The sequence below is a fragment of the Triturus cristatus genome, chromosome 6 (assembly GCF_964204655.1).
Source record: "Triturus cristatus chromosome 6, aTriCri1.1, whole genome shotgun sequence".
Taxonomy (NCBI): Eukaryota; Metazoa; Chordata; class Amphibia; order Caudata; family Salamandridae; genus Triturus; species Triturus cristatus.
Window position 1 is genome coordinate 604138982 of NC_140589.1, and position 25890 is coordinate 604164871.

The 25890-nt window shown below is 42.9% G+C and overlaps 1 protein-coding gene across 1 annotated transcript in view; it reads left to right on the forward strand.

The window, feature by feature from the left end:
• NT5E (5'-nucleotidase ecto) overlaps positions 1-25890 on the forward strand; it is a 559853-nt gene that overhangs the window by 513321 nt on the left and 20642 nt on the right. The window contains exon 8 of the mRNA XM_085611043.1: positions 8288-8488. Coding sequence (XP_085467169.1) covers positions 8288-8488 — 201 coding nt within the window. The remainder of the gene's footprint in view (positions 1-8287; positions 8489-25890) is intronic.

Genomic DNA, 25890 nt, shown 5'->3' on the forward strand with positions numbered 1-25890 from the left:
GAGATTGCCCTGGTCCATCCATCACAGAACAGACGGACCAACCTTCGCTACATATTGTTTACAAATTGACTCCCTTCCTTTGTAGGCAAAAGTGAGGGTTCGGTAACCTCGCAGATCAATTGGCTCACCAGTAAAAGACTTTATTACTATGTCAGGTTAAGTTAGATTATCTCCAATTTTTCCCTTAAACTTTTCCGACCACACCTTTTCATTTACAATGGTATAGTGTGAGCCTGAATCTGCCACTATACTTATGTCTATACCACCAATGGTCATGTTGCAGATAGGTTTTTTCGTTTTGGTAACATTCTCATATGCACAATTTCCGTTTATTCCATCTTCAATATTGAGGACAAACATATTCATATCATCTTCCTCAGACAAATCTTGTTTGAATTCTTTGGCCTCTGTAACTATTTTTACTTGTTTGGTTTTACGTCTGTTGCATGCTTTTGAAAAATGTCCTTTCAACCCACAATTTGTGCATTTCACCTCACGTGCTGGGCATTTTAAGTCATTTGCCAAATGGGACGCACTTCCACATCTGTAACAGCGCCCTCAGCTTTTTGTTTCATACTTTTGGTTTTGCGTTTTTTGACCACTTTTATTCCAACTCTGTTTTATATTGGTTTTCTGATCACTTACTTTATTTACACTTTCACTGTTTTTTTTCTCTTTTTCTTCAGATAGGACTGCTTTAGCACAGCGCCCTGTCAGTTCAGCCTTGCGTGCTATGTCGATAATGTTTTGCAAAGGGTATTCGCCCTTGTCCCACAAGTTATCTTGGATATTCTCATTAGAACTCTGCATTACAATTTGGTCCCTGATGAACTCATCTTGGAGTGCACCAAACCGACAATTTATGGCAAGATTCTTTAACACTGAGACGTAATCATCAATTGATTCATACTTGCCTTGGTTCCTGTGAAAGAATTTGTAGCGATCCACACCTACACAAACAGTTGGTTTATAATATGTATTCAAATCATCTATTGCATTTTGAAAAACGTCACCCTCATTTTCTGCTCTTATTTTTTTGTTAATGGAGTTATATACTTTTATACCACCAGCACCAAGGCAATGTATTAGCATCTTGTTTTTTTCTGGTTTGACCTCATCATCCTCCTCTAATGTTGAAATGTAATTTAAAAAATACTCCCTCCATTCCTCCCACTTTAGTTTTGGTTCACCCCCACCATGTAAAAATGTTTCAGGTGGAGATAGATTCCAAATACATCCAGATGCCATGCCGAAAATTTGCAAGGCTGATATGTTGAAAATGTACTCAATATAATTAAACCAACAATGTGAATTTTATGGAGCTGTAAAGGTCTGCCAAGGTGATTTACTTTAAGTAAATGTGAAATTTGGTAAAGTTGTGAGTTCCCCAGCAGTATAAATGAGATCAAATAGTAATGTTCATTCAACTCCTGAATTATTTGCTTCCATTACACTTTCGTTTTGAATTATAGAAGAGGGTGAACTTCACTGTACTCTTGTTAAGTGCGCAGAAGGTTATTTTTCCCTAGATGCATGCACAGTATTAAATATTGTAATGCGCGCTAATTAGATGTTACCTCGAGAGATCCAGTGCGCGATGACTGTAATGCCAGCAAGGACACGGAGTGTGACTGAACTGCGCGTACGGTGAAAGTTGATTATTCAAAATGGCTTCCACGTAGATGCACGTAAGCTAGACTGCTGACCCTGAGACCAAGATGGTGTCTTGACGTCGAGCACGTTGCTTTGTGTGCTGCGCAGGCGCGCTAGTTACTTGTGGAATGTCAGTTGATCATCTGCGAGTTCGTTGAAGAATGGCAGTTGATGCCGTTAATGCTGACATTTCCTCATTTCGTAGCTTCGCAATCTCGGTATGCTTTTACCAACTTCCACGAAGACGCTACATCAATGCTGACGGCTACATATATTTTAACAATTTAGATTTCAGTAAAACGGCTCAACTCTCGCTGTTTCTTCTTATGAAACATTTAGCAACGCAAATCACCATTAAGTTAGTTTTGTACGCCAAGACTACCTGCCCGATTTGCTTGCCGACAGGAATCTCTTATTTTTTTCTTTCAAATGTTCTTGACGTATATTTTTTCCCATACAATTTTGGTCGAATAATGTCGAGTAGTCCTTTAATCTTCCTTTAAACTGAATAAAAAGTGACTGACCTTTCAATCTCTTCAAAGTAAACGTTGCAGTGTATTTTTCAATAGATTTAACCCTTCAGGGTGATGCCTTGAATTTATGCATAAGTTTCCTTTTTTTTTTTTTGAATTTCCTTTAAGTCCTTCAAAATTGTTATTTCCGTGGTTTCCTGTGTTGGCGCTCGTCACCAAATTGTTGAATAAACAAGTCGATGATACTGGTAGAAGATTTACTTTATTCAGCATAAGCCAACACAGTACTCCGGAGGCGGAGTAGGCGAAACGTCCGAAGGGTTAAGTGGTCAGCTGTCAACTGTCAACGACAGATGGCAGCTGATCACGTCACAGCTGATACGGCGTATCAGCTGGGACAACAAGGGGCGGAACTACGGTTTCCACGCAGGGACACTATATGCAAACACAACATTGATGCTATGCTCATATGTAGGCCGACATGCCCTTGATGTACCAATGAAAAGGAAATGAAAATTGCTGCGAAAAAAAGTACTGCTGGTAAGCCACTCTAAGGCCCTCAAATTAATACTCCAAACCAAATATCCAACTCACAAATCACAAATAATAAAACTCCCTTCCCTCAGCAAACATCAACAACCAGCATTCTTCAGCTCTTTCTCTTCCCAAATGTGTCGTTAAGAAGCTGACTGACTGGAAAAAAATTGAATGTTTTAATCCCAAAATATGGCAGCTGACCATCTACTACTAGGTGTTAGCTACTTCCCAATTTAAAACAGCCACCGGCTAAAAACGCGAGCACTGCAGTCCATTTGGCTGACACTACGAGAACGTCCTCTAAGCTCAGACCCACTTCAGGTGAGCAAATCTGTTTAAAAATAATTTTCACAAAAATGATTTATTATTGTGCTCTTTTCCTAGCCAAAGGCACCTTGCACAAACACCGCTGGCTACTGTGCGCGTCCAAGCACAAACAAGCCCGACCAGCTTCCTTCTGACACACCAGTGCCGCGCACGACCATCGCAACATGCGATCAGTCGATCAGTGCGTGCAGCATATAAACTGCCGTTTCTGCCATAAAGACAACTAGCAATCACTAATCTACTTAAATCCCCAAAAAGTAAAAACCTATAACAAGTCCTACTGCTTAAGCAAGTCAGTCAGAATTCCATGCCGTATGCCCACTTGCGGCTCTAAGACGGTCACGGAAGCTCAACAGCCATTCGCCCACAACAAGCCCATAAAAAAACTAGTTCCCAGTAACTTCTTCAACTTAAATTTATGAAGCTTCACAGGCATCCAAAATGTTGTTATGTATAAGCACCCAAACCATCTTAAAATATAAATGCGTACACATCCGGTGGGGAGGCAAGATGGCTGGGTGGACATGATCCACACCAGCTCCGGAGCCCCGCAACTGTCGGATACGGCCAAATCACAGCGAGAGTGCCAACGTTTTCCTGAAATGGTCCGGAATGTGCAGTGACGGCATTGAGAGCCCGGCAGTCCAAACCCGGTTCGTCCACGAGGCGGAATTAATGTTTCTCTGTGGTGCTCAAAGTGGAGCGTGAGCCCAAAATGGCAACTAAGACCTTGTCCGTGCGAAGCCAGGGGAAGAATGAGGCCGGGCGGCTTTATCTCGGCCTGAAAAACGAGCAGTGGGAAAGGAAAACCACCGGTAGGTGCTGCGCAGAAGTGAAGGTGAGGCCGGTGATAAATTTCCCTTTGCGGCAAAATGCCTACGCGATCTGGGAGGCGTGCGGCCCCAGAGCAGGGCCTCGAGTTAAAGCGGCGCCCTTAGCCCTACCTGTTCTGACGCACCGAGGAGGTGAGTGGAGCCTTGTGACTGATGTGGAGTGGAGCGCTGAGGCGGCCCGGTGGGGGGTCCTCTCCACTGAGTTGCACCACGTCAACGCAGAGAGCATGTGGGCCAAAAGCTGGGCTGAATGCTAGATGTAACTCATGACCTTAAGATGGCACCTGGACCAGTAACTCACCAGGGATATAGGATGAGGCCTAAACCAGCAATTTGATGGGGGTCGAAAATAAAGGACAATGAACTGATGCATATCACCCTGATTCAAAATTTAAAAGTCAGATGTGCATCGCTTTGCTACACACAGTCATACTACACGCCTGACCCAAAGATGGCCGCCTCAGGCTGAATTTAGTGAGTTACCACTGATCTGGCTCCTACCTGATAGAAGGCCACTACACAGCAATAGCCTCCATAAAGGGGCCGTAGTTTGGATGGGGGGGGGTTGCCCGGTAAAGTGAAGAAGGCCTAGAACGCTGCCCATATGCCACCGAAAAAGGCGGCGAACAAGTTCTCTAACTTGTTCGCGCCAGCAGAGAGGAGACAAGCCCACAAAGAAGGGGGGCAAGCAAGCAAGCACAATGGCTCTCACCAGGGAGGACCTAGTGACCTCGCTCAGGGACTTTAAATCTGAACTCTGTACAGAGATCAAACAAGACCTGCTGACCTCTATGGACCAACTAAATGCCGACCTTACCGAACGCATGTCTGCCCTCCAGCAAGAGATAGATGCTGTGGGCTCCTGGGACCTGGAGAATGAGGTCCAGACGCAAAAGCTGGACACTTGCACTCTTAAGTTACATGAAAGCAACAGTATCTCCAGTCGCAACTCCAACAGGTGCTTCTGAAGGCCGAAGACTTAGAAAACAGGTCCAGGGGGGAGACCAATGGAATAAGGGACCTAGAGGAAGGCGCGGAGGGGCCAGATCTGGAGGCCTTCGTGGTGGGGCTTTTTGCTGAGATTTTGAGCCGGCGACAGTTGAAAATCAAGATTGACAGGACACACCACTTGGGGAACAAGCAGACTACTTTGAACTAAATCAACCCCAGGCCGCATAACCTCAAAACAACTGGGACGCGTTTAAAGCTGTCCTCAGAGGCAAATGTATTGAATTAAACTTCACATTGAATAAACGGAGGGCTAAGGAAAGGGTTGAGCTGGGGGCGGAACTAGAGAAAGTAGAGAGAGACCATAGGACGGCGCCATCTCGGGTACAGCAACAACAGCTCAGTGCACTGAAGGGGAAAATAAATGCGATTTATACAAACTGGGCATAATACACGTTGTTGCGGCTCCTGCAGATATCCTATGCCCAGGGAGGTAAGGTGGGGACTCACCTAGCAAGAAAGCTGCGCGAAAAAAGGGAACGTGAATACATAGCGGGCATTTGTGATGGGGACGGTACTTTAACACACACGGACGAAGTAACAGCGTGCATATGGGTTTCAGAAAGATCTATACACAGGTACACCCCCGGATAAAGACTTGTAGCAACACTACTTAGATTCACAGGAGCTGCTCCAAGTCCCGCCTTTGGAGAATGACCAGCTAAACGGCCTTATTACCCCTGAGGACGTAGGAAAAGCAATCTTGAAACTCAAACCACACAAATCTCCCGGGCACGATGGGCTGACGGCACACTTTTATAAAATATTCGCGTCAGAGCTTATACCCCACCTCAACTCCTTATTCAATGCAATAGCGGAGGATTCCAATGTATCGAATTCTATGGCTGAGGCAGTAGTCACCGTTATTCCCAAAGTGGGGAAAACCCCCCAGAGTTGTGCCTCTTACAGGCCTATTGCCTTATTAAACCTTAGACGCTAAAATATTCTCAGCAATACTGGCCCCAAGACTAGAAAACTTAATGCCCGCACTAATCCACCCTGATCAATCTGGCTTCATAAAAGGGAGACAGATGCATGACAACATTCGGAGGACTATACATCTGATGGAAAAGGTTTCCAAATGTAAAATTCCGGTGATGGTGGGCTTAGGCGCCGAGAAGGTCTTTGACAGGGTGGATTGGTCGTTCCTCTTTTTACCATGCAACGTTTTGGCTTTGGGGAGAGGTTCACTAATATGGTCAGGGCTAACTATAAGCACTCACACTCAAGAGTTCAGGTCAACGGGTCTACGTCACTCCCATTCGCACTTAGCAGAGGCACAAGCAGGGCTGCCTGCTTTCACCTCTTCTATTTGCCCTGAGCATCGAACCTTTGGCAATTCAGTTCAGTTACGTGCAGGTACGTAGTTACTCGTCCATGAAAGCAATTGCAGCTTTGTAGGCGAACATTGTCAACATGAGGTCGTTGTCAACTTCATCAAACAGGATGGCAAGGAGATCCACTAGCAGGTCCGGACAGATGTGCTGCGTCCACCCCCTTACACCAATTAGCACTACAGCCCAATAGGGGAGCGGTTCAATGTGGTCACTGCACACGAGGAATTGTGCAATCTCCCAGGTCCAGCTGCCAGAATGTGAGCCAAGTATCCAGGCGTCCCATAAACCGGTATCACGGTGACACTCCTGGTCGTGGGCCAACAGGGGGCGCACACACATGTCAAAGTCAAGTTCAGCTCCCGTCCTGTTGATAGACAGACATCCATGGACAATTCGAATATGCATGACCGACCATGCCAGACAGGCTGAACGCAGGTGACATTGGCAAGGCAGAAGCTTAGACGGTAACTGATCCGCAGCACTGCCATTGGCCTAGTAAATGCAGCATTCATGCTAGGTACAGTTCCACGTGACTGGGGTTGTGCATGTGCCCGGGTTGGTCTGCCATTGCGTTAGTGGCTCTTGTTGTAGCTGCACTATTCTGACCTGAGGCAGGTCTGTGAATGAAATGCCACATCTCGGATCTATGAGTTGTTTTAGTGTGCAACGTTTGTACGCCTGGGATGTTGTGGGAGTAAGTGTGAAGGCCATTCCATGCAAGATGTCTTCGTAGAGGGACTCCTGTGTGTGGGGTGTGTATCAGTTGGTCCCTCGTCTGGCTGTGCCTTGTGTGGGAGTCGGATACACACAGCACTTGGCATGTATGATCCTGGACCCCCAACGGTCTAGCGCTCCTTCATTACTCCGTTTGTGCGAGCCCGCCCTCCGGGTGCATGCTACATTGCAACATTTTTGCTTACGGGGGGAGGGGTGGCTTAGCTACATGTCCCAGCTCTTCCCCACTGCCTGAGGTGACATGGTTGTGTCTACTGTCCACAACACTACAGACACAGCAGTATATGTCCACGTGGACAGGTCTGTGCTCTCCATACTGAGGTCTGTCCAGCACATCAACGCCACACTTGGCATTGTGTGCATTCTTAATCATGGGTGACTTGCCTCCTTCTCACATACTTGGTTCCCACCTCTACCCACATTCTGCTACTATGTGGCTGAGCGGCCAAGCGGTTTTCGGAACGTCTGCTGTCCAGTTCTGCGCTGCCTAGGTGGTAGTCCGTGGGGGGGGTGTGGTCAGGGGGGCATTGGGGGTGTCGGTGGGTGTTGTGGACTTCTTGGGTCTATGAGCTGCATGATCAGTGTCTCCATGCCAAGTGTTGGTCTTCAGATGCAGTTAGTCATCCTGGTTAACACCAGTAAAAGGTAGGTGTTAGATCCCTGCTGCTAACGCGCCTTATCACCTGTTTGGGTTTCGCATCGCAGATCTGGCTAGTCGTTAAGAATATCGCGAGGTGGTGTTTTCGTGTGTTTTTGCACGGAAATGCCTACTCTGCATATCATTAGCGTTATTTGCCGCTCTCCTTCGTGGCGATGAGTTTTGCGGACGCTATCGTTATTAAACTTGGGATGTGTGCACCAGCTTGTGAATGGGGAGATGATTCTTTCGCCACTTTTGCTGCGCTAAAGTGGAGAATATGCCCCCTAGAGTATGGCGCAACAAGTCAACAGTTGTGTATCATGGGCGCCTTGGCCCCACTAATGCGTTTGGGGCCCCTCCCTGGTTTAGTAGCATCAAACAGCCATTACTCGGGGTAAAGTGGGCCCATGGTTCCCGTAGGCCCTGTAGACCAAAAGAAGCACTTAGAGAACCCCTTTACAATCAGGTCGCTAGTTCCCAAGTTTGCTCATTGTGACAATAAAAATCTTGCGTGTATTGGTACCTACTTGCTGTCTTTCAGAATGTATTTAGGTTCTGAACACAAGGGATTTTGCATAAATCTCCAGATTTGCAGAATATATTTTAAAGAAAGTGTTCTTGTCTCTTTTAATTTGAATTTCATTCCTGATAGGTTGCCATTAGAACTTCTCATGCACCAAAAGCAGTGAGCCATATTCATATTGAAAATTATGTACTCTGTTTTATGTTTTGTTTTTTGTTAAGGAATCCGTATTGTCTATGATCTCACAAGAAAATCAGGAAACAGAGTTGTCAAAGTAGATGCTCTCTGCACTGAGTGCCGCGTACCAGTCTACAGGCCTTTGGAAGCTGACAAGGTTTACAAAGTTATCTTACCTTCCTATATTGCTGGCGGCGGAGACGGGTTCGTCATGATCAAGAATGAGACTTTGAAGCATGACAGTGGTAAGTGTATCTCTGAAGAATAATAATGATAATAATTCGTTTTATATAGCTCTTGATACAACACTCCAGCCGTTTCTTTGTTCTGTAAATGGAAGATTATGCAGTTACAGTTTTTTTATATATAAATTCTTTTTATTGGTTTTTGATTAACAGTGTGTCCAACAATAGCGCATGGTAGAAAAACGCACCAATTGGCATACATTTATACATGAATCACCATCAAATTATAAGAGAACAATAACCAAAAAATATGATGAACAAGTTGGGTACAGTCGTTTTGCTTCCCTTCCTCGTCATCCTTAGTACTGATACAGTCCAAGGAACGCAGTCCTGTTTCTTTTCTCCTTTGGTCTCTTCCCCCTTGGTTTTATCCCCGTTGCCTCCAATGCTATGTTATGTGGCCCCCAAATATGTAGTCCTTTATGTCCTGTCCCGCTCGCCAGCTGGTTTGCCCCAACAGCTCACCCCTCCCCACTTCCCTTGGTCCCACCATTCACCTCGATCCCGAGGTATCCTCTGCTGTTGTCTCAACCTCCCCTGTAACCTATGTGTGTCCTTGTTCAGCAGAGGATTCCATTTCCTGGGTTTGCTTGTCCCGTTCCTCATCCCCATCCAGACCTGTGGGCATATTCTCCAGCAGAGTGGTCCAGGCCTCGAGGTCCTCCTCCAGCTTGATACAATTGCATAGTCTAATGGTGCTCAGGGGCATAATTGTGTAGTACTTTTAGCCAGTTTCGTCCATCAGTTATATATATCATATGAATAATTGTTCTTGCTTGATGTCACATAATAATAAAAGTATTTACTCAAGAGATACATTATTTCAAATGCCTGTTATTATACATCACATAATACCAGTAGGATGCTCTCTCCTCTTGTTTTGCTTTTAAATTCAGCAAGGTCTGAGTCTGTGGATTACAAACAAGGTAAATCCATAGTAATTTACCATGTGTTCGGTATTGGTGAACCAGGTTGCGTACAGTGCTTAATAAATGGAAGGTGTATCAAGCTTGATGATTGGAAATGAGATAATCCATAGAAAATATCAATAATCATGGTACGATTGGGCATGAGGAAACTTTATTATCAAGGAAAGGATGCCAAACCTTGAATCTTTATGTAGAAGACTGCAGTTCTGTAGATGGTCAAAACATGTCAAGATCTAGGTCTGGTTGTGTATTGTAATTCCCTTATTGTATGGGTTTGTGTAAAGATCAACCTCAGGCCAGATGAAGAGAAAAAGATGATCTTTATTGTAGAGTAATTACAGGTACCTCCAGCTCAGCTTCACAGCTGCAAATAACTGAATGCCCTTCAAGGCATAACATTCTAGCCTAGCAACAAGCTTGACATTCCATTATATTCATAACAACTCCACACATTGTTCCCCCATAATAATAAGCCAACAAGAATTATATAGAAATCACATTGACAGAATGTAACATTAGTTATCAGAAACAGGCAAAGGAGCACGACATTTACAAACGTTTCCAGTGCTCCAAGCAGAGCCATCTGACAGAATAACAATGTCCTTTTTTTACAGTTCTCACTTGTAAAGGTCTAGAAAATATGCTGTCTCCTTTTAAGACAATTCCTCACGTCTTACAACCACCCAATCTCCTTCTCTCACATCAAGGTTCTTTACACCTTTTTGTGCATTGTAATACCTCGTCACAGCCATCTGTCGTTGGGCCACATCACTCTCTACAGCAGTCCTGTCAACCCATACACAGCCCTTATCTTTCAGCCATCCAGGAGTTTCCTTGACACCAGGCTCACGACCTTTAAGAGATATGAATGGTGAAACTCCGGTCATAAAATGCGGTGTGACTCTATATGACCAGATGAGTTTTTTGAGTTCTTCAAACCATGACAATCCATTAGAAAGTGATAACTGGATATTCTCCATTATTAAACGATTTATCCTCTCAACTAAGCCATTGGCTTGAGGCCTGAAGAGAGCAACTCTCTCATGTTTGATTCCAAATCTACACAAAAAATCTTGCATCTCTTTTGACACCAATTGAACTCGTTATCTGATATTAAGATTTTCGGAATTCCCTCATTCAAGAACTTCCTTTCCATGAATGCAATTACTTTTTGTGTACTCACACACTCTGTGGATTCAACCACAAACCATTTAGAATGATAATCAACTAGAACCATGAGGAACTTGCTTTGTGACCCAAGTTTAGTGATGGGACCCAAAAAATCAATTGCAACCTTTTCCCATGGGCGTTTGGGAAATGACACACATGCTACAAGAGGTTGTCTAATTACTTTAGTCTTATCAGCTTGGGCACAAGCATGGCACTCTTTCACTACATCGTCTATCTCACCATCCATGCCGGGCCACCAATATGACTGCCGTACCCTCCTCTTAGTCATATTTCTTTCTAGATGCCCTTCATGAGTGATATTTACAATTTTCCTCCTCAATCCCAGCTGTGGTACAATCTGACATCTTCTCAATAATTGTCCATCACAAACCCTAAGCTCCTCCTCCACATGGTGGAAACTCCTAAAACTAACATCTTCAATGAGGTTCTCACTCCATCCATCCGATACACACCTTATAACACACTGCAATACATCATCACTTAACATAGCATCTTTCCATTCTTGTTTGTTAAAAGTAGCCTCTCCATTGCTACTCTGAAACACCTCTTCAATAACTTCATCCACATTAACTGCTTCTATAGGCATTCTTGACAGATAATCAGCTACAACATTTCCAAATCCTCAAACATATTTGACCACAAAGTTATATTCCAGTACTGACAGCATCCACCGGGAAATCCTGGGAGTGACACTACCCTCTAGGCCTCTCCCTCCTTTAAACAAATGCACTAGAGGTTTATGATCCGTACAAACTCTGAATGGCAAACCCCAAACAAAATACCTCAAATGCTTTATTTCCCAACAACATGCTAGGGCTTCTTTTTCAATTACCGAACACGACAATTCTGCATCATGCAACCTTCTGGATGCAAATCCAATAATCTTTTTATTGCCATCACACACTTGAGCAGAACTGTACCAATCCCAATGGCACTATCATCAGTCGTAATGTAAGTCTTGTCCTTCATATTAAAGTGACCTAGAGTAGGAGCTTCTACAATACAATTCTTTATTTTGTTGAATGCACTATCACAACCATTAGTCTACTCAAATGTGATCCACTTTTTCACCTGTATCTTCAAAGGTTCAACAACTTCTGTAAACCCCTTCACGAATTTTGAACAATACTCAGCTAAGCCAAGAAACAATTTCAACTGGCCCTTATTGCAAGGAGTGGGAGCATCCTTGATGGCAGTAAGAATACTTTTCTTGGGTTTGATACCATCTTTAGATATCTTGTGTCCCAGATATGTTACAGAACTCTTTCTCAATTGACACTTTTCACTCTTTATGGTCAGCCCATTACTTCTCATTCTTTTCAGAACCTCTTCCATTACTACACCATGATGTGCATAATCTTCTCCTACAACAAACACATCATCTTGAAAACACAAAACATCAGCCATACCGTCAAAAATGTGTTGCATTACTCTCTTAAACACCGCCGAGGCAGAGGCTAGGCCGAATGGCATCCTGCAATAGCAAAATGCACCCAGAGGTGTAACAAATGAAGTGAGATGCCTTGACTTCTGATGATATGCTGCAGACATATCGATCACACTAAAAACAATGCCACCACCCATACTTGTCAACATCTCAGAGATATTAGGCAAAGGTTGTCTATCAACCCAAATGTTCCTGTTTAAGTCACGCAAGTCCACACATAAGCGGATCTTCTTCCCCCATCCTTAGGTGCGACTATGATGGGGGCCAAGCACTCAGAGGCTTCGATAGGTTCTATAATTCTTTGTGCAAGCAATTTTCTAAGCTCATCTTGCAGTGGACCTATCATCAAATAAGGCAAATTTCTCACCTTATGCACTATCGAGATTGCATTTTTCTTTAAAATAATTTTGTGTGAAAAATTCTTAAGCTTGCCCAAGTCATTAGAAAAGACATCTGGGTATTTTCCCATCAAATTCATTGAATACGTTGAATTTACATCATGTATTATTGTGGACATGACCGGTACATCAGCATTTGGATTGAGAATTATATTTAAATCTTTTTGGTGGCGCCAACCTAATAAGTTAGACCCTTGCTTTGTTAGGTATACCTGACAATATGCTTTCTTTCCACTAAATGATATCGTCATCCACTTCAGTCCCAAAATATCAATCGTTTTCCCACCATAACCAACAGCCTTGATATCAGGCTTGATCAAGGACTCAACATCGCTTTCTTCTTTCCATACTTTAAAGTACATATCCTTAGACATCAGGGTATACAAACTTCCTGAATCAACAAGCATATTAACATCTTGCTTATCCAAACTTATGATGCAGTGAGGTTTTTCTAACACACATGCTTTCTTTGATAATGACACACTCCAAGACAGCGTGATTATGATATAACTCCACAGGAACATTAAATTCATCAATACATAGCATCAATTCTTGAACATTCTCACATGTAATCGAGTTTTTGTCCTGCCGACCTTGGCAAGATGGCCTCTCTTCCCACAAACTCTACACAATGTTCCTAGCCACACAATTGAGACTGGAAGCTATATGTCCAGGGGCTCCACAAGGATAGCATTTAACAACCCTTGCCGGTGCAGCATTATCTGAATGAAGATTAGTGCTAAGGTTACTAGGGTTATTACTGAACTTGTTGAGAGAAGTGGAAGGTGAAGCTTTAACATGTGGTTTCACTACTTTAGTCTCATCTATACATGACTGAATTTCGGCCCCTTTTGCGACTTGCTCTTTCTTTACCGTGAAGTTGCTACATAAGTTGCTACAACTTTCCATCTCTTTTATCCACAAATCAGTATGTTCTAACCCTTTGGCAATTTGAATCGCTTCTCCCAAAGTTGGATCTTTAATAAGAAGCTTTTCATGTATTCTCTTATTATTTGTACACCTGACTTTTTGATCGCGAATAAGAGAGTCTGCCAAAACTTCAAAACAGCAGGTAAGTCAAAGACCTCTTAAAGCTGCAACATAACTAGCAAAATCCTCATCTATCTTTTGCGTACGGCAAAAAAACTTTTGTCTTTCTAATACGACATTCACTTTAGTAGTAAAACGTAAATCTAACATTTGCATAGTCATTTCATATACATTGTTCGGTTGACCATCACCCATTCCCAAAGAGAGTTCGGGAAGATTTTCATACAGGCGCCAACCTTCAACACCTAAATGATGGAGTAAAATGGCTTGTCTACGCACAATGATAAACAAAAAATTACGATAACAGTCCCACCTGCAAGGAAACAAAAGTTATACAAAACAAGAAACTAATATAATAAACTAAAATAAAAATTAGAAAATAACAAACCAAATTGTTGTTGTCTTCTTATTAGTCGTCTTGTGAAAGTTTTGCTTGAAGAGTTCCTCATGAAATGTTAGAAACGAGCTGTGCCGTTATTGCCAACAAGGGAAATCCTTCTCCTTGAACTGTAAAACATTAATTGGGTCTTTTAGCGTGAAAGGAACAATATCGGTACTAAGCAATTTAAATTAGCAGGTGCAGAACGTCGTGCCGCTATTGAAAATACAGGAAATCCTTCCCAATTGTCCAAGATGGCCGCCGGCACGTGCAGTTCACGTTGTTCTTTTTAGAGGAAGTTGGGTGTGAGAAAGTGTTAGTGTAGACCTGAGGAAGGAGTCAGTATGAGAAGTCGGAATCGGCATGGGTACCGTACCATGGATACCGCACAAGTCTCAGCACTGCCTAAGGCTAAACGGTGAGCAACGTTAAGATACGTTGAACGTGTTTACATTCAATTAAAGTGGTATTCAGCCTTTAGTATTTCCGTTGAACATGTTTACATTCAAGTAAAGTGGTATTCAACCTTTAGCATTTCCCAGGATTTATGTAAATGTTATTTACTTCCTCACAAATACAGATACACTCAGTATTATGAACGAGAACGGGGAGATATCTCAAAGCATTCCGGTAACAGCGTAGTACAAATCCTCTGAATGAAACTCAGTCACGCCGCAAAAATCTCCCTATTGTAATTTAAATACGCCGTAAAAATCCTCTCCATCGAATTCAGTCACGCTGCAGAAATCTCTTTGCATCTCTTTGAACCCCTTCACTCACCAGAGGAGTAGGTAGAGTCAGGGTAAATTGAGGCAAACATGAAAGAAATTAGTAATAGGGTAATGTCAGTCTAGCCTAGATCACGCCTGTACTCACACAGTATGTAGGAGTGAATTGGTGGAAGAGATACGTTGCAGAAAACTTGCACAATGAGTTATTTTGTCCATAGAAGTAGATTAATCCATGGGTGGAGGTACTGATACAGGTTATCTGCCCCCTGCGCAGATCAAAACATCTCGTCGCCAATGTAAAGATCAACCTCAGGACAGATGAAGAGAAAAAGATGATCTTTATTGTAGAGTAAATACAGGTACCTCCAGCTCAGCTTCACAGCTGCAAATAACTGAATGCCCTTCAAGGCATAAAATTCTAGCCTAGCAACAAGCTTGACATTCCATTATATTCAGAACAACTCCACAGTTTGGGCCTCCTTTTGCTTTTTAGATGACACTTGCACAGTTATTCCAAGTTTGGTGTAAGGGTGAATGAAGGTTGCTCATGAAACCAAGGCTAAACAATTCAATGAACTAATGCTTAAACAGTTTCTAAAGCAATCTAATGCAAATGGCCACTTGGCTCTAATAATCATTTACTACCAAAAGTGCAGGAAACTGACAACAGCAAAGAATGCAGAGTACAGACACTACTTTCAGTGATGGGACTCGGTTGCGCCTGTTTGTCACTGCTTGCAGAACAGCAGCAGTTGCTAGAGGTATGAAGGATGGGAGACTTATTGATCGACTAGTCTAGTACTGGCACAGTACAGGCACATTCTAACCTTTCTGCTTGGCAAACAGAGGTACCACATTCAGTCACAGGAAGCTGGATCAGAAGGTAGGTTTGTGGACTAGCACATGGGTTTATAATGTACACCCTGTCGGAAATACCAACAGATGAAGCAGTGGTCGGTACGGAAAACTTTAAATGGCATTCTCTGTGCCACCGGCAACCCACGAAAGATCTCCAGCAAGGCATTGACATGGTTGAATGTTCTCGTACAAAACTGTTGCCACGTTTAGAACTACCTGCACGTAGCACACTTTTAGAGTTTCTTCTCCACATGCTTGTATTTGCCTTCATCAAGTTATGAGACAATATGTCGAGAACTGCCATGACTTGATATATTGGCCAGAACTACTATTGGACAAAAATTGCAGACTTTATTTGGGAGGTTTCAAAGATGTAAAAGCAGGTTGGTGCAACAGTGTTTGTTACTTTGCACAGAAAGGCCAAGATCTTCAAGCAGATGAAACCCTGCTGCTCGGACTGGGCGGTTGCCAATGTCTGATGCTGGATTGAGTGCATCTGGAGAGAAGGCTTCTCACTCACACCTGTAGTTTTAGTTGTGTTAAGCCTCTGCACGTGGGTGCACATCCAGCATCTGGTTTCTACCGCATACTTTTGCAATTGTGCCACTGCGACATTCAACTTACCCTGCAGGTAATGAATCTCTGCGTATCATTGGCACAGATTAGATGTGAAAGGCCTGGCAGCCCATGAATGAAACCAAAACCTAGTCGTAGGCTTTTAACTGGCTGAGAGCCAGTGCCAGCTCCTGCGGAATTCCTAAATGTCACATTGAAAAGCGATCAGGTAAGGCAGCAGTGTTACTATCTGGAAACGTTGTAATAAATTAGATGTCAACCAGTTAATTAAAGTGCTTATTACTAAGAGCTCTTACGGGTAGCCAACCACGATGTCATGGCCACCTTGTTAAAGACCACTATCGAGCAGTGCAACGGTTGTGACACTCCTGCTGTCAGCACCATACGCAAATCATGTCAGTTTGGAACTCTTGGTACTACATGTACACGATAAAACTGGCCTCAAATCTACAGAAGCATTGGTGAGCATTCAATAGAAACTCAGAACTGATCAACAATGTCATATTTCGTAGGTTTGAATCTTGCAAACAATAGAGCCATAGGCCAAAAATTGGAATATTCATCTGGGTCCAGAAGAGCTTCTTTAGAAAGTTGTAATTATTATTATTATTACTTTATTTCGGCCAATTTGGCCATAAAAGTCACATACATACATTTAAAAAAAAAAAAAACTGTATACATAGCAGCAATTTAAGAAAATAGTGCATAGAAAATGAATACCTTAATACAATTCATTTCATTTCAATTTTTAAAAATATTTAAAAATACTAAAAATGTAAGAGTTTTATAAACATATACACATTCCCAACTCAAAGTACCTGACCTTGTTTCTTACGAGTTATGTAGACAGAGTATAGAAATTTACTTATGCTAAATACAATGTACTGGGTTGAGTTACTTTTCATGATCCTAAAGGCTATAGCGCAGGACCTGGTTCCCAAAAGGTTACACATTGGTTTTAACCATTTCTTTCTAGCATTCATGTAGGCGCTACAAACAAAAAACATATGAGCCTCATTCTCAAAACAGACATTGGAACACATAGGGCAACACCCCTTTTTAACATTTACTCCTCCCAGTCTTTTTTGTGCCCATCTTTCAGTGTTGTAATTAAGCATAAGTATCCCATATCTGAACTTTAAGTAAAGGGTTTTTGCAATGGGAGGCTCTATCTCGTCCAGGAATGGTTCAAAACGGAACTCATCCTTAAATGACAGAAAGAACTGGACAGCGGAGCCTACACTAATTCCATCCACTAAATTTCTGTTCATGTGGGTCCAAAAAGCTCGCTTAACTATTAATTTAGAAGAGGTGGGCAGTTTGTCAGGAGCCTCCCACATAGAAAATAACCCTAGAAGTGTAAACCATTTTTTGATATGCACTAGCCATTGGATGGAATTAAAAGAATCAAGAGTCATCAGTTCATGTAGACCATTTCTATATTCTATCAATTCCGGGGTAGACCAGAGCCTAACCCAGAATATCAATGGTCTTAAGATAGCTAGATGGTCTGTTCTCTTAAAGTTCAGGTCCAGTTGGAGCGGTAGAAGAGGTGTACTATTAGGGACCCTTACAGAAGCACGCATGAATTTGTTGTCCAAATTTTGAAAGCTATTCTTGGCCCATGCGCCCCATATCTCTGCTCCATATAACACAGCAGATTGTATTTTAAATTTAAAAAGTTCTAAAACAGGGGTTACACTTTTACTCGTGCTAGTATTCATTTTACATAAAATTGGTTTAACATTTTGGGCATACGTTATCTTGCTTTTCTCGATTTGGGCTTTCCAACTTAGTTTGGAATCGAGCACAACACCCAGATAGGAGAAGTTTTCCACAATATCTAGTTTTTGGCTATTCAGGGTTAAAGACCCTCTATCTGGCATACTGGGATTTAATGACATGCATTTTGTTTTGTCAGCGTTGATTTCCAGGCCCTTTATCTGACAGTAGCGACTGAAGGAATTAAGGAGTGCCTGGAGGCCCTTTTTTGTTTGAGATATCAGTAAAGTATCATCTGCGAAAAGCAATGCAGGCACCCTTTCACCATTGAGCTGCGGCGAATCGTTAACACAGACATTCAAATAAGCAGGGGCATCATTAATGAACAGCGAAAACAAGGTAGGGGCCAGGACACATCCCTGGCGAACCCCACGTTCAATCGGAATATTGCGTGTCAACTCGCCATTAGGGCCCCACCTAATGTTTGCAAAGTTGTCAGCGTGCAGCTCAACTATTTGGGCTAGGAGACATCCCGGTAGACCCATTTCTCTTAGAGTTTTCCAAAGTAGACTGCGTGGGACAAGATCGAATGCAGCCCTCAGGTCAACGAAGGCAACATATAGGTGACCTTTTTTAATGTGCACGTACTTCCAAATCAGGCAGCAAAATCGAAAAATTTGGTCAGTAGTGCTGGTCCTACTCCTAAACCCAGCTTGAAATTTGGAAATTATATTCGAGTCTTCCAGCCAGTCGTTGATCCTGAATAGCAAGTGTTTAGCATATAATTTTTGGAGCGTGTCCATCAGACTAATGGGTCTGTAGTTAGAGGGTATCAATCTATCCCCTTTTTAAATATTAACACAACCTCCGCTGCACGCCAGCTATCAGGAAAGTTGCAATTTGTTGATAAAGCATTAAAAAGGCGGTTCACATATGGAGCCCAAACGTCAACTTCATGTTTATAAAGATCCCCCGGTATTTTATCAGGACCAGGGGCTTTGGTGTTTTTAAGTTCGTTGATCGCCCTTACTGTCTCATCCAGTGTAAAATTGAGGGGTTCAATAATGGGAGATTCAATAAGGGGGGTGCACCATAAACTCCCTTTACTGTCACCATCATATTGTTTATAAAGATTTGTAAAGTGAGTTACCCAGGTCATCTCATCCAGGAATACATCTTTTACAACTCTCCCAGCATGCCCCCCATTAGCCACCAGCCTCCAGAAGCCGATATTGTCATTAATTTTTGCTGCAGCTAACATTTCAGCCCAAATTGATTCTTCCCATAGTCTTTTAGATGATTTAAGTGTGCGTTTGTATTCAACCCTTGCAAGATTAACTTCTTCTTTTGCCTTGTTTTTAATGGCAAGCAATAAAATTCTTTTAGCAGTCCTACACGAGTGGTCATACCATAACTTCCCGTGATTAGCCACTCTTATAATTTGTTGTTTTTTTCTCGGCATGTCTGATAAATACGTTTTTAATTCTGAAAAGAAGATTTTGTGGAGATCAACAAAGTAATCAAGATGTTCAGGTGAGAAGCCATGGTCAACTGTGTGTGCAAACGTTTGCTCAAAAAGAGAGTAGACCAACGCTAAGGCCTTACCATCCGCCAGAACGCGTGGCCATCTTACTGCACGTCTGTTGTTGTTTATATGAACGTCCTCACACGTGCTTACAGTTGATGTTGTGATAGTATCACTAACCAAATTCATATTGATGTAAAGTTCCAAAGGATAGTGATCGCTTTCCCCCCTGCTTACTACTTTCAGATCGATCAAAAAATGCCAGAGGCTAAGAGAAACAAGTACAAAATCTAGATTGCTTTTAGCTTTAGAGAAGGTTGGTTGTTTTTGCAAGTCCGATGGGAGACGGCCATTTCCTGCTCTCAGGCCGTGGTCTGCAGTGAGTCTTAATATTTGGCTGGCCAATGTAGAGTATTTAACAGATTTTGAGGTACCAAGCTGGGGGATATTATACGCTTGGTCCTCATCTTCAAACACATCAGAAATGCCCGGAACAGGTTCATAATTACAATTTAGGTCTCCTCCCAAGATGACTGGGATATCTCCAACTACGTTTTTCAAGAGGAGATCCAGGGCTTCAAGTGTTGGTGAGACCTTGGAATGACCAATCGGTCTGTTGTAAACATTAATGATGTAGCATCCGTTTCCACAGGGTGGAGTAACCCTTAGGGCCAAGATATCGGGAGAGCCAGTGTCAACAAGATCAACCTTCATGGCCAAGGTGATTTTTAACCAGATTAAAAGGCCTCCCGATGGTCTTCCTCGATCGGACTGTACTGCCTCAATACCATAGGTTTTGAATCCAACCCGATGTGGAACTTCTGTTGCCCAAGTCTCTTGTAACAGACAAATGTCACAGGTGTCAATATAGTCTGCCCAGTCAGGATCTTTTAAGTTCTTACAAACACCTGCGATGTTCCAAGATAGGATGAGTAGACGAGGTGATAGACTCTGAATATCATGGGAGGGATTGACTACACACTGTTTAGATAAAATGCCTAGCTGAGAATTTAGCATATCTTTCTCTGCATCCCTGACTCTTTCTTTCACTACGATATTATGTCCCCCAACCGGTCCATCCTTAGCTTTGCTATAGCATACATTTCCAACTTTGAAAGTTGTAATGCTATACCATTTTATATCAACAGAGTCCGAAGAATTGGAAGCTGAAGAAAGTAACAGAGAAGTGCTGTGTCTTCGAAGAGGAAAGGGAGAACAACAAAAGTATAATGAAACTATTAAAAATGTCTTTCCCACTTGAGACCAAGACGTGGCACCAGTGGTGAACCAGAACAATGCGCACAAACCCATCCTGTGCAGATACCATTGTGGCATGAGTTGGCAGGCCAATGCCGTAATCGGCATCTGTATAAAGGAGTCACCAACCACAGACACTAGGCTCCCCTGGAGAAGTGCCCCAAATCTCTGCATTGTGTAAACATTGTCCAAGCCAGACCTGAAGATCTGTTCATCCCAAATAAATTCTGACAATACTGCTTGGATGGCCATCCAAAGCCACCAGAGCTGCAGATTAGTGAAGAAGACAGACAAATGTGCACCAAATAAGAAGCTTGCACGAGCGACTTTCAGGAGCTTTTAACCAGACCCTAGCCCCTAGCTCGAAGCATAGTGCAGATGACCTGGCAGCACCACAAAATCAAGGACTGTGTCTACCTGTGATTCATTTGAGTCCCTGACAGACACTGAAGAATAAGGCGGAGGATCCAATTTCACTAAGTGCATGTGAAGAATGAGATGAATACTTCACTGAGATACAAGTATCAGGCATGCTGACACAGGAAAGACTACATAGCAGAGTAGAAGTTCTATGAAATAAGGAGTGACCTAGTGATGAAAACCATAAACCCCCCAAAAAATCAGGTAGATTTCCTAAATCGAGACTGGATCAGGATAGAGGTTGCCATCTGTGTACCTTTTGTAAGTGACCTTGACTTCTGCTATATGTCTCACAGCTAATCATTTAGTGTGCAGGGCTGCCAACAGATCCTAAATGGGTGGGAAAGAGATGGGTAATATCAGATTGTGAAAATGTTAGAAGCAGAAACAAGTTGATGTTGTGATGAAACTGTGTTTAGAATTGTACATGAACTTTCCTATAGGAATCCAGAGCTTTACTTCGTTCTGCTTTTTTTCCTTATGGTGACAGGTGTACTTTTCCATTACTAGGCTTACTCACTCCGTTGGTCAAATGACGGAGCGTGCCAACTGGTGGATTCAGGCCCAGAATCACATAAGGAAAATGATTGAATCTCACATTAAATTGAGACTCTCTGTTGGTGATTAATATATAACCCTGACCATGCAAACAAACCAGCACTTTAAAACACACTGTGGCAAGTTACAGTCCATTTGAGAGTTTTTATGACAGTACAAAACTGCACAGATTATATGAAGACTATATGATAACTAGAAGGACTGTACTTCTGTCAAAGGCTTGTGCATAATTTGAGTTACAAACATTTTGTTGTGATTTGATGGTTTGTATACAGGGCAGCAAGAACTAAAGCCATTTTTAGGTCGAGCCTAGCGCAGCGCGCATGCGCTGCCCTAGGAGATGACCCGTTGAAATCGGTCTACACTTTTCAAGCACTCATGCTTGTGGCAGCAATCACCGTGCGGGAGCGGGCAGCGACGCGCAGGGGCCATCTGTTTGTAATTAACGTGGTTGCACGAGCTTGTTTATATTTCTTAACTTTCCCTTCCACTGCCTGCCTCACCCTCGCCCTCCCTTGTCAACCGGTTCCTTTTAAAGCTGCTTCTGATACGGGTAGAGAATACCTAAACTACTATTAGAAAATTTATTTCCAGCAGCCAGGTTTTCTGTAAACAACCTGTGCCAACTCAATGAATATTGCCAGGCAGTGGGTGTTAATTAGCATTTCCCGCGGCAAGCTTGACAATGACAGGAGTGTTAAATAACATCGTTGTACGGGAATGAAAATTGCAAGCCTGAGGCGGAACCATCAAGGTGCTACCTTGTTATTAGAGGACGCTATTCTTCACGGAACCCTTTTCGACATTTGACTCACTTGCGATTGAAATTAATTTAGGCTAAATCAGAAGATTCTGTGTCAAATTATACAATTGCGCCCAGTGTGTATTTCTCTAATTACAGAGTACTTAGATTAACCATTTAGGAAGCAAAGTGCCCGAGCCCATTCAAGCACCTCACAGGTGTCTTCGACGAGAATGTAGGCTTTGCCATGGAGATGAGCAAACAACATCTTAGCTTCCAAAAACGATTGTTCTAAAGCATGAGGCTGCCATGTTTGAGCGTGCCTGGACATGGCTGGAAGGGGAGAGGAAGAGAAACTAAAAATAGACTTGTGTTGTTAGTCTATTAATCTTCCCTGCTCCTTTCACTGAAAGAGCATCTTGCCCCTGTCCGTGCAACTGTGGGCCTGTCCTACTGCTACAAATTTGGTTATTTATTCAGCAGTTTTATAAAGTGATTTTGGTCGCTTGCTATACAACTACTTCAAAGCGGGTACTTACACAAAAGAGCATATGGAGCCGCCTCCCGCAGTAGTGCAAGTCCGCTAAGATGCAAGGAGGACCTCCCACTCGGCACTCTTCAGCCGCTTCCCTGTGTAGGACTCCGTCCGAAAGCAGAAGTGTGTTTTGAGGGGTGTTTTGAAACACCTTGAGGTGAAGGGCGAATGTAATAGGGCACAGTCTCCCAGTCAACATGCACCGAGGGGGTTGTAACACAAGCTCCCCAACACAAGGGGGGGGAGAGGCATTATTTTGGTTTACGCCGCTGCATCCTCATGGTGTTAACCAATTAAAGGTTGGCTTCCGAACCCTGACTGAAGGGGCCATCCTTGGCAGTTATGTAGTGGGGTGCCAGCTTTTAGAAGCCCCCATGATTTTTATCCCATTTTTAGACGTTGCGTGCAAAGCACAGTCTTGTAAACTTAACCCTTGAATCTGAAGAATGTTTACCCAGACAGGGTTAGACGTGCCTACCTGGCCTTTGTAAAACAGATAGCTGGCAGACTATCTGCTGGGCACGGTGTGCTGGCGCAGTGATTCTTAAAGGGGCAAGGGAACTTTTCACTGGTATACAGTGTTAAGCCACTGCTTTGTTCTCCAGTTGTTCGAGGTTGAAGGCAGCGGTGTTTTCAGTCAAATGTACTTTAGAATAGATTTAATTTGGCTGACTGGATTAAAAACAATTAGAAAGTGCTGATTAAAGGCGCATTTTCTAGTTTGTTTTCATTTTAAACAAGCATTGGCATAGCCAATAGGTCTCGCCTTTGGGACCTTATAAGTTTTTAGCCATGCAACAGTTGATGTTGTTGCACCAAGGATATTGTGCTGCATAACTAAATACTTATAAGGTCCCAAAAGCGAGACCTATTGGCTATGCCAATGCTTGTTAATGTATTGTTAGAGTGTTGTTCACTAGAAAGGCCTCGAGGTGAGATATGTAGGACATCAGCTGCCAGGATGATCAGCTATGTGAGGCAAGTGACACCATTGAAGGATACTTGGCTGTAGAGTTAGTACAGGAACGTATATATCTAGGGGCATATTTATCAAAGTTTTTGAGTCGCCCTTGCACCAAGCAAGGTAAACCTTGCGTGGCCCTGCAGTGCTTGGTAAATCTGGAATAATGCAAGGCAGCACAAGTGGCTGCCCCAGGGAGACATTCCATGGGTGGAGCATGAGTGTTCCCACGCATCCACCCATAGATTTTGGTGCAATCACAGATTTACCATAAGAGATAGATCTGCTAACGTGTCAAAATGCTGCGCCTTCCTAGGGAGGCATAATGAGGAGAAATAGCTTTTTTCTCCTTGTTTTTCCTCTTTGTATGTGTGCTGCAGAAAGCCTCAAAGGATTGTTTTTGTGCAGGAACGTTCCCTTTCTGAAGAAAAACAATCCTGCCTGATATAGATTTTCAGTTCTTGGCTCTAGTTAAGGCCTGGTGGTGCTGATAGATGGAGCTGATAAATCTATCCCAACAACAGGAGCTGCAGACAAATCTGAATAGATGTAGGATACGTGCGGCAGTGAAAGCACTCTTTGAAGTGCTAGGTTGTGTTCTTGCTCAACCCCCTAACATAAGGTGATGGGTGCCCTTTTGTGTCAATGTGGTGATTAGAGCCACAATGGAGTGAAGTAAACATTGAATATCCTCAATAGATGTTGCAGTGGATCAACCCTTTCCTGCTTGTACCTTGCTAATGTCCAAGCTGATGCGATGGGCCATGATAAAACCCACAAAAGGTTGGCTAACAAAGATCTTGGCATACTTCCTCATATGAGCCAAAATGCAGTCCAGCTGGATATATTGTTCAGTTGCTGTTTAAGATGAAACGAATATGTCATCCAGTGCACGACTATATGTGCATCCCAAGTATCCTTGAATATGTTGTCGATAATAAAGCTGCTTAGCTGTAGACCCGGCATCTTACAAAAGAGTTTTCAAATTACCTAGAATCAGTTAATCAGTGGATATTGGAGGGTGTAGATGATATAGCTCCTTTAGTGCGCCCAAGCAGAAGTCGCTCTGTCCCCTCTGCACCTTGGTTGATGCCTTTGTTAGCTAAAGCAAAGCTTTTCTATAAGCAATTAGAATGAAAATAGTGCTCAGCCTACAAATCTGACAATCTAATCAATTTTAAAAATGCTTTGAAAACGTATCATAAATCGATAAGGGGGCTAAAAAGACTTTTTATACTTCTCAAATTGAGCTTGGCAACTGTGATTCTAAGATGATTTTTCAAATCTCAAAGATCTTCCGAAAGCCTTGTCAAGGGATATCTTTCCATCTTAATCCCTCCATGGCAGGCTGTCAATTTTTTTAGAAGAGAAAATTACAGCAATTCAAAAGCGCTTTGAGGATAATAGTCCTGAGCTGAATTAAGGGGCCGCACAGGCTGTTTTGTCCACTAATTTCTCTCTAGCCTTCTTTCACCCTATCTCTATGTTGCAATCATAACACGCCATTCTCACTTGCAAATCTGACTCGCTGCATGTCCCATGTTCGCCTGCTATCTTTCGAAAGGCTATTGAAGTGGTGAATCCAGTCATTAACCACATACTGAATACCTTACTCTTTGGCAGTAGTTCCAGTGCCCTGGAAAGTGGTTGCAGGTAAACCTCTTTTGAAAAAAACATCAGCCAATCGTTTGATCTTGGCCAATTTTAGACTCATCTTGCTACTTCCTGTTCTTACTAAAATGTTGGGAAAATTGGTAAAAGACTAATTGATGATTTCCTTGGAAAATTTGAAAGTTCTTCACCTTCTACCATCAAGTTTTAGGCCCAAACAATATAAGGAACCAGCCCTGTTGGAGGTCTTGGATGCTATAAAGATGATGCTGGATAGTGGCCATAACGCTGTCCCAATCCGGGGGGCATGGCTTAGAGCCAGAAGATGGCAGACACCTAATCTCCTCATTCCAGAGGGATATCCAGAATCCATCATCATCGGGGTGGCAGAGCGGCTGGCCGGCATTGGTGCTGATGGCAGAAGTTGAGTAAAGGGGGCCCCATCGAGGAGAGCTAGCAGCGAGGCCTGTGTCGCGTAGCTGGGATTGCCGGTGGCTTGGGAATTGTGCAGC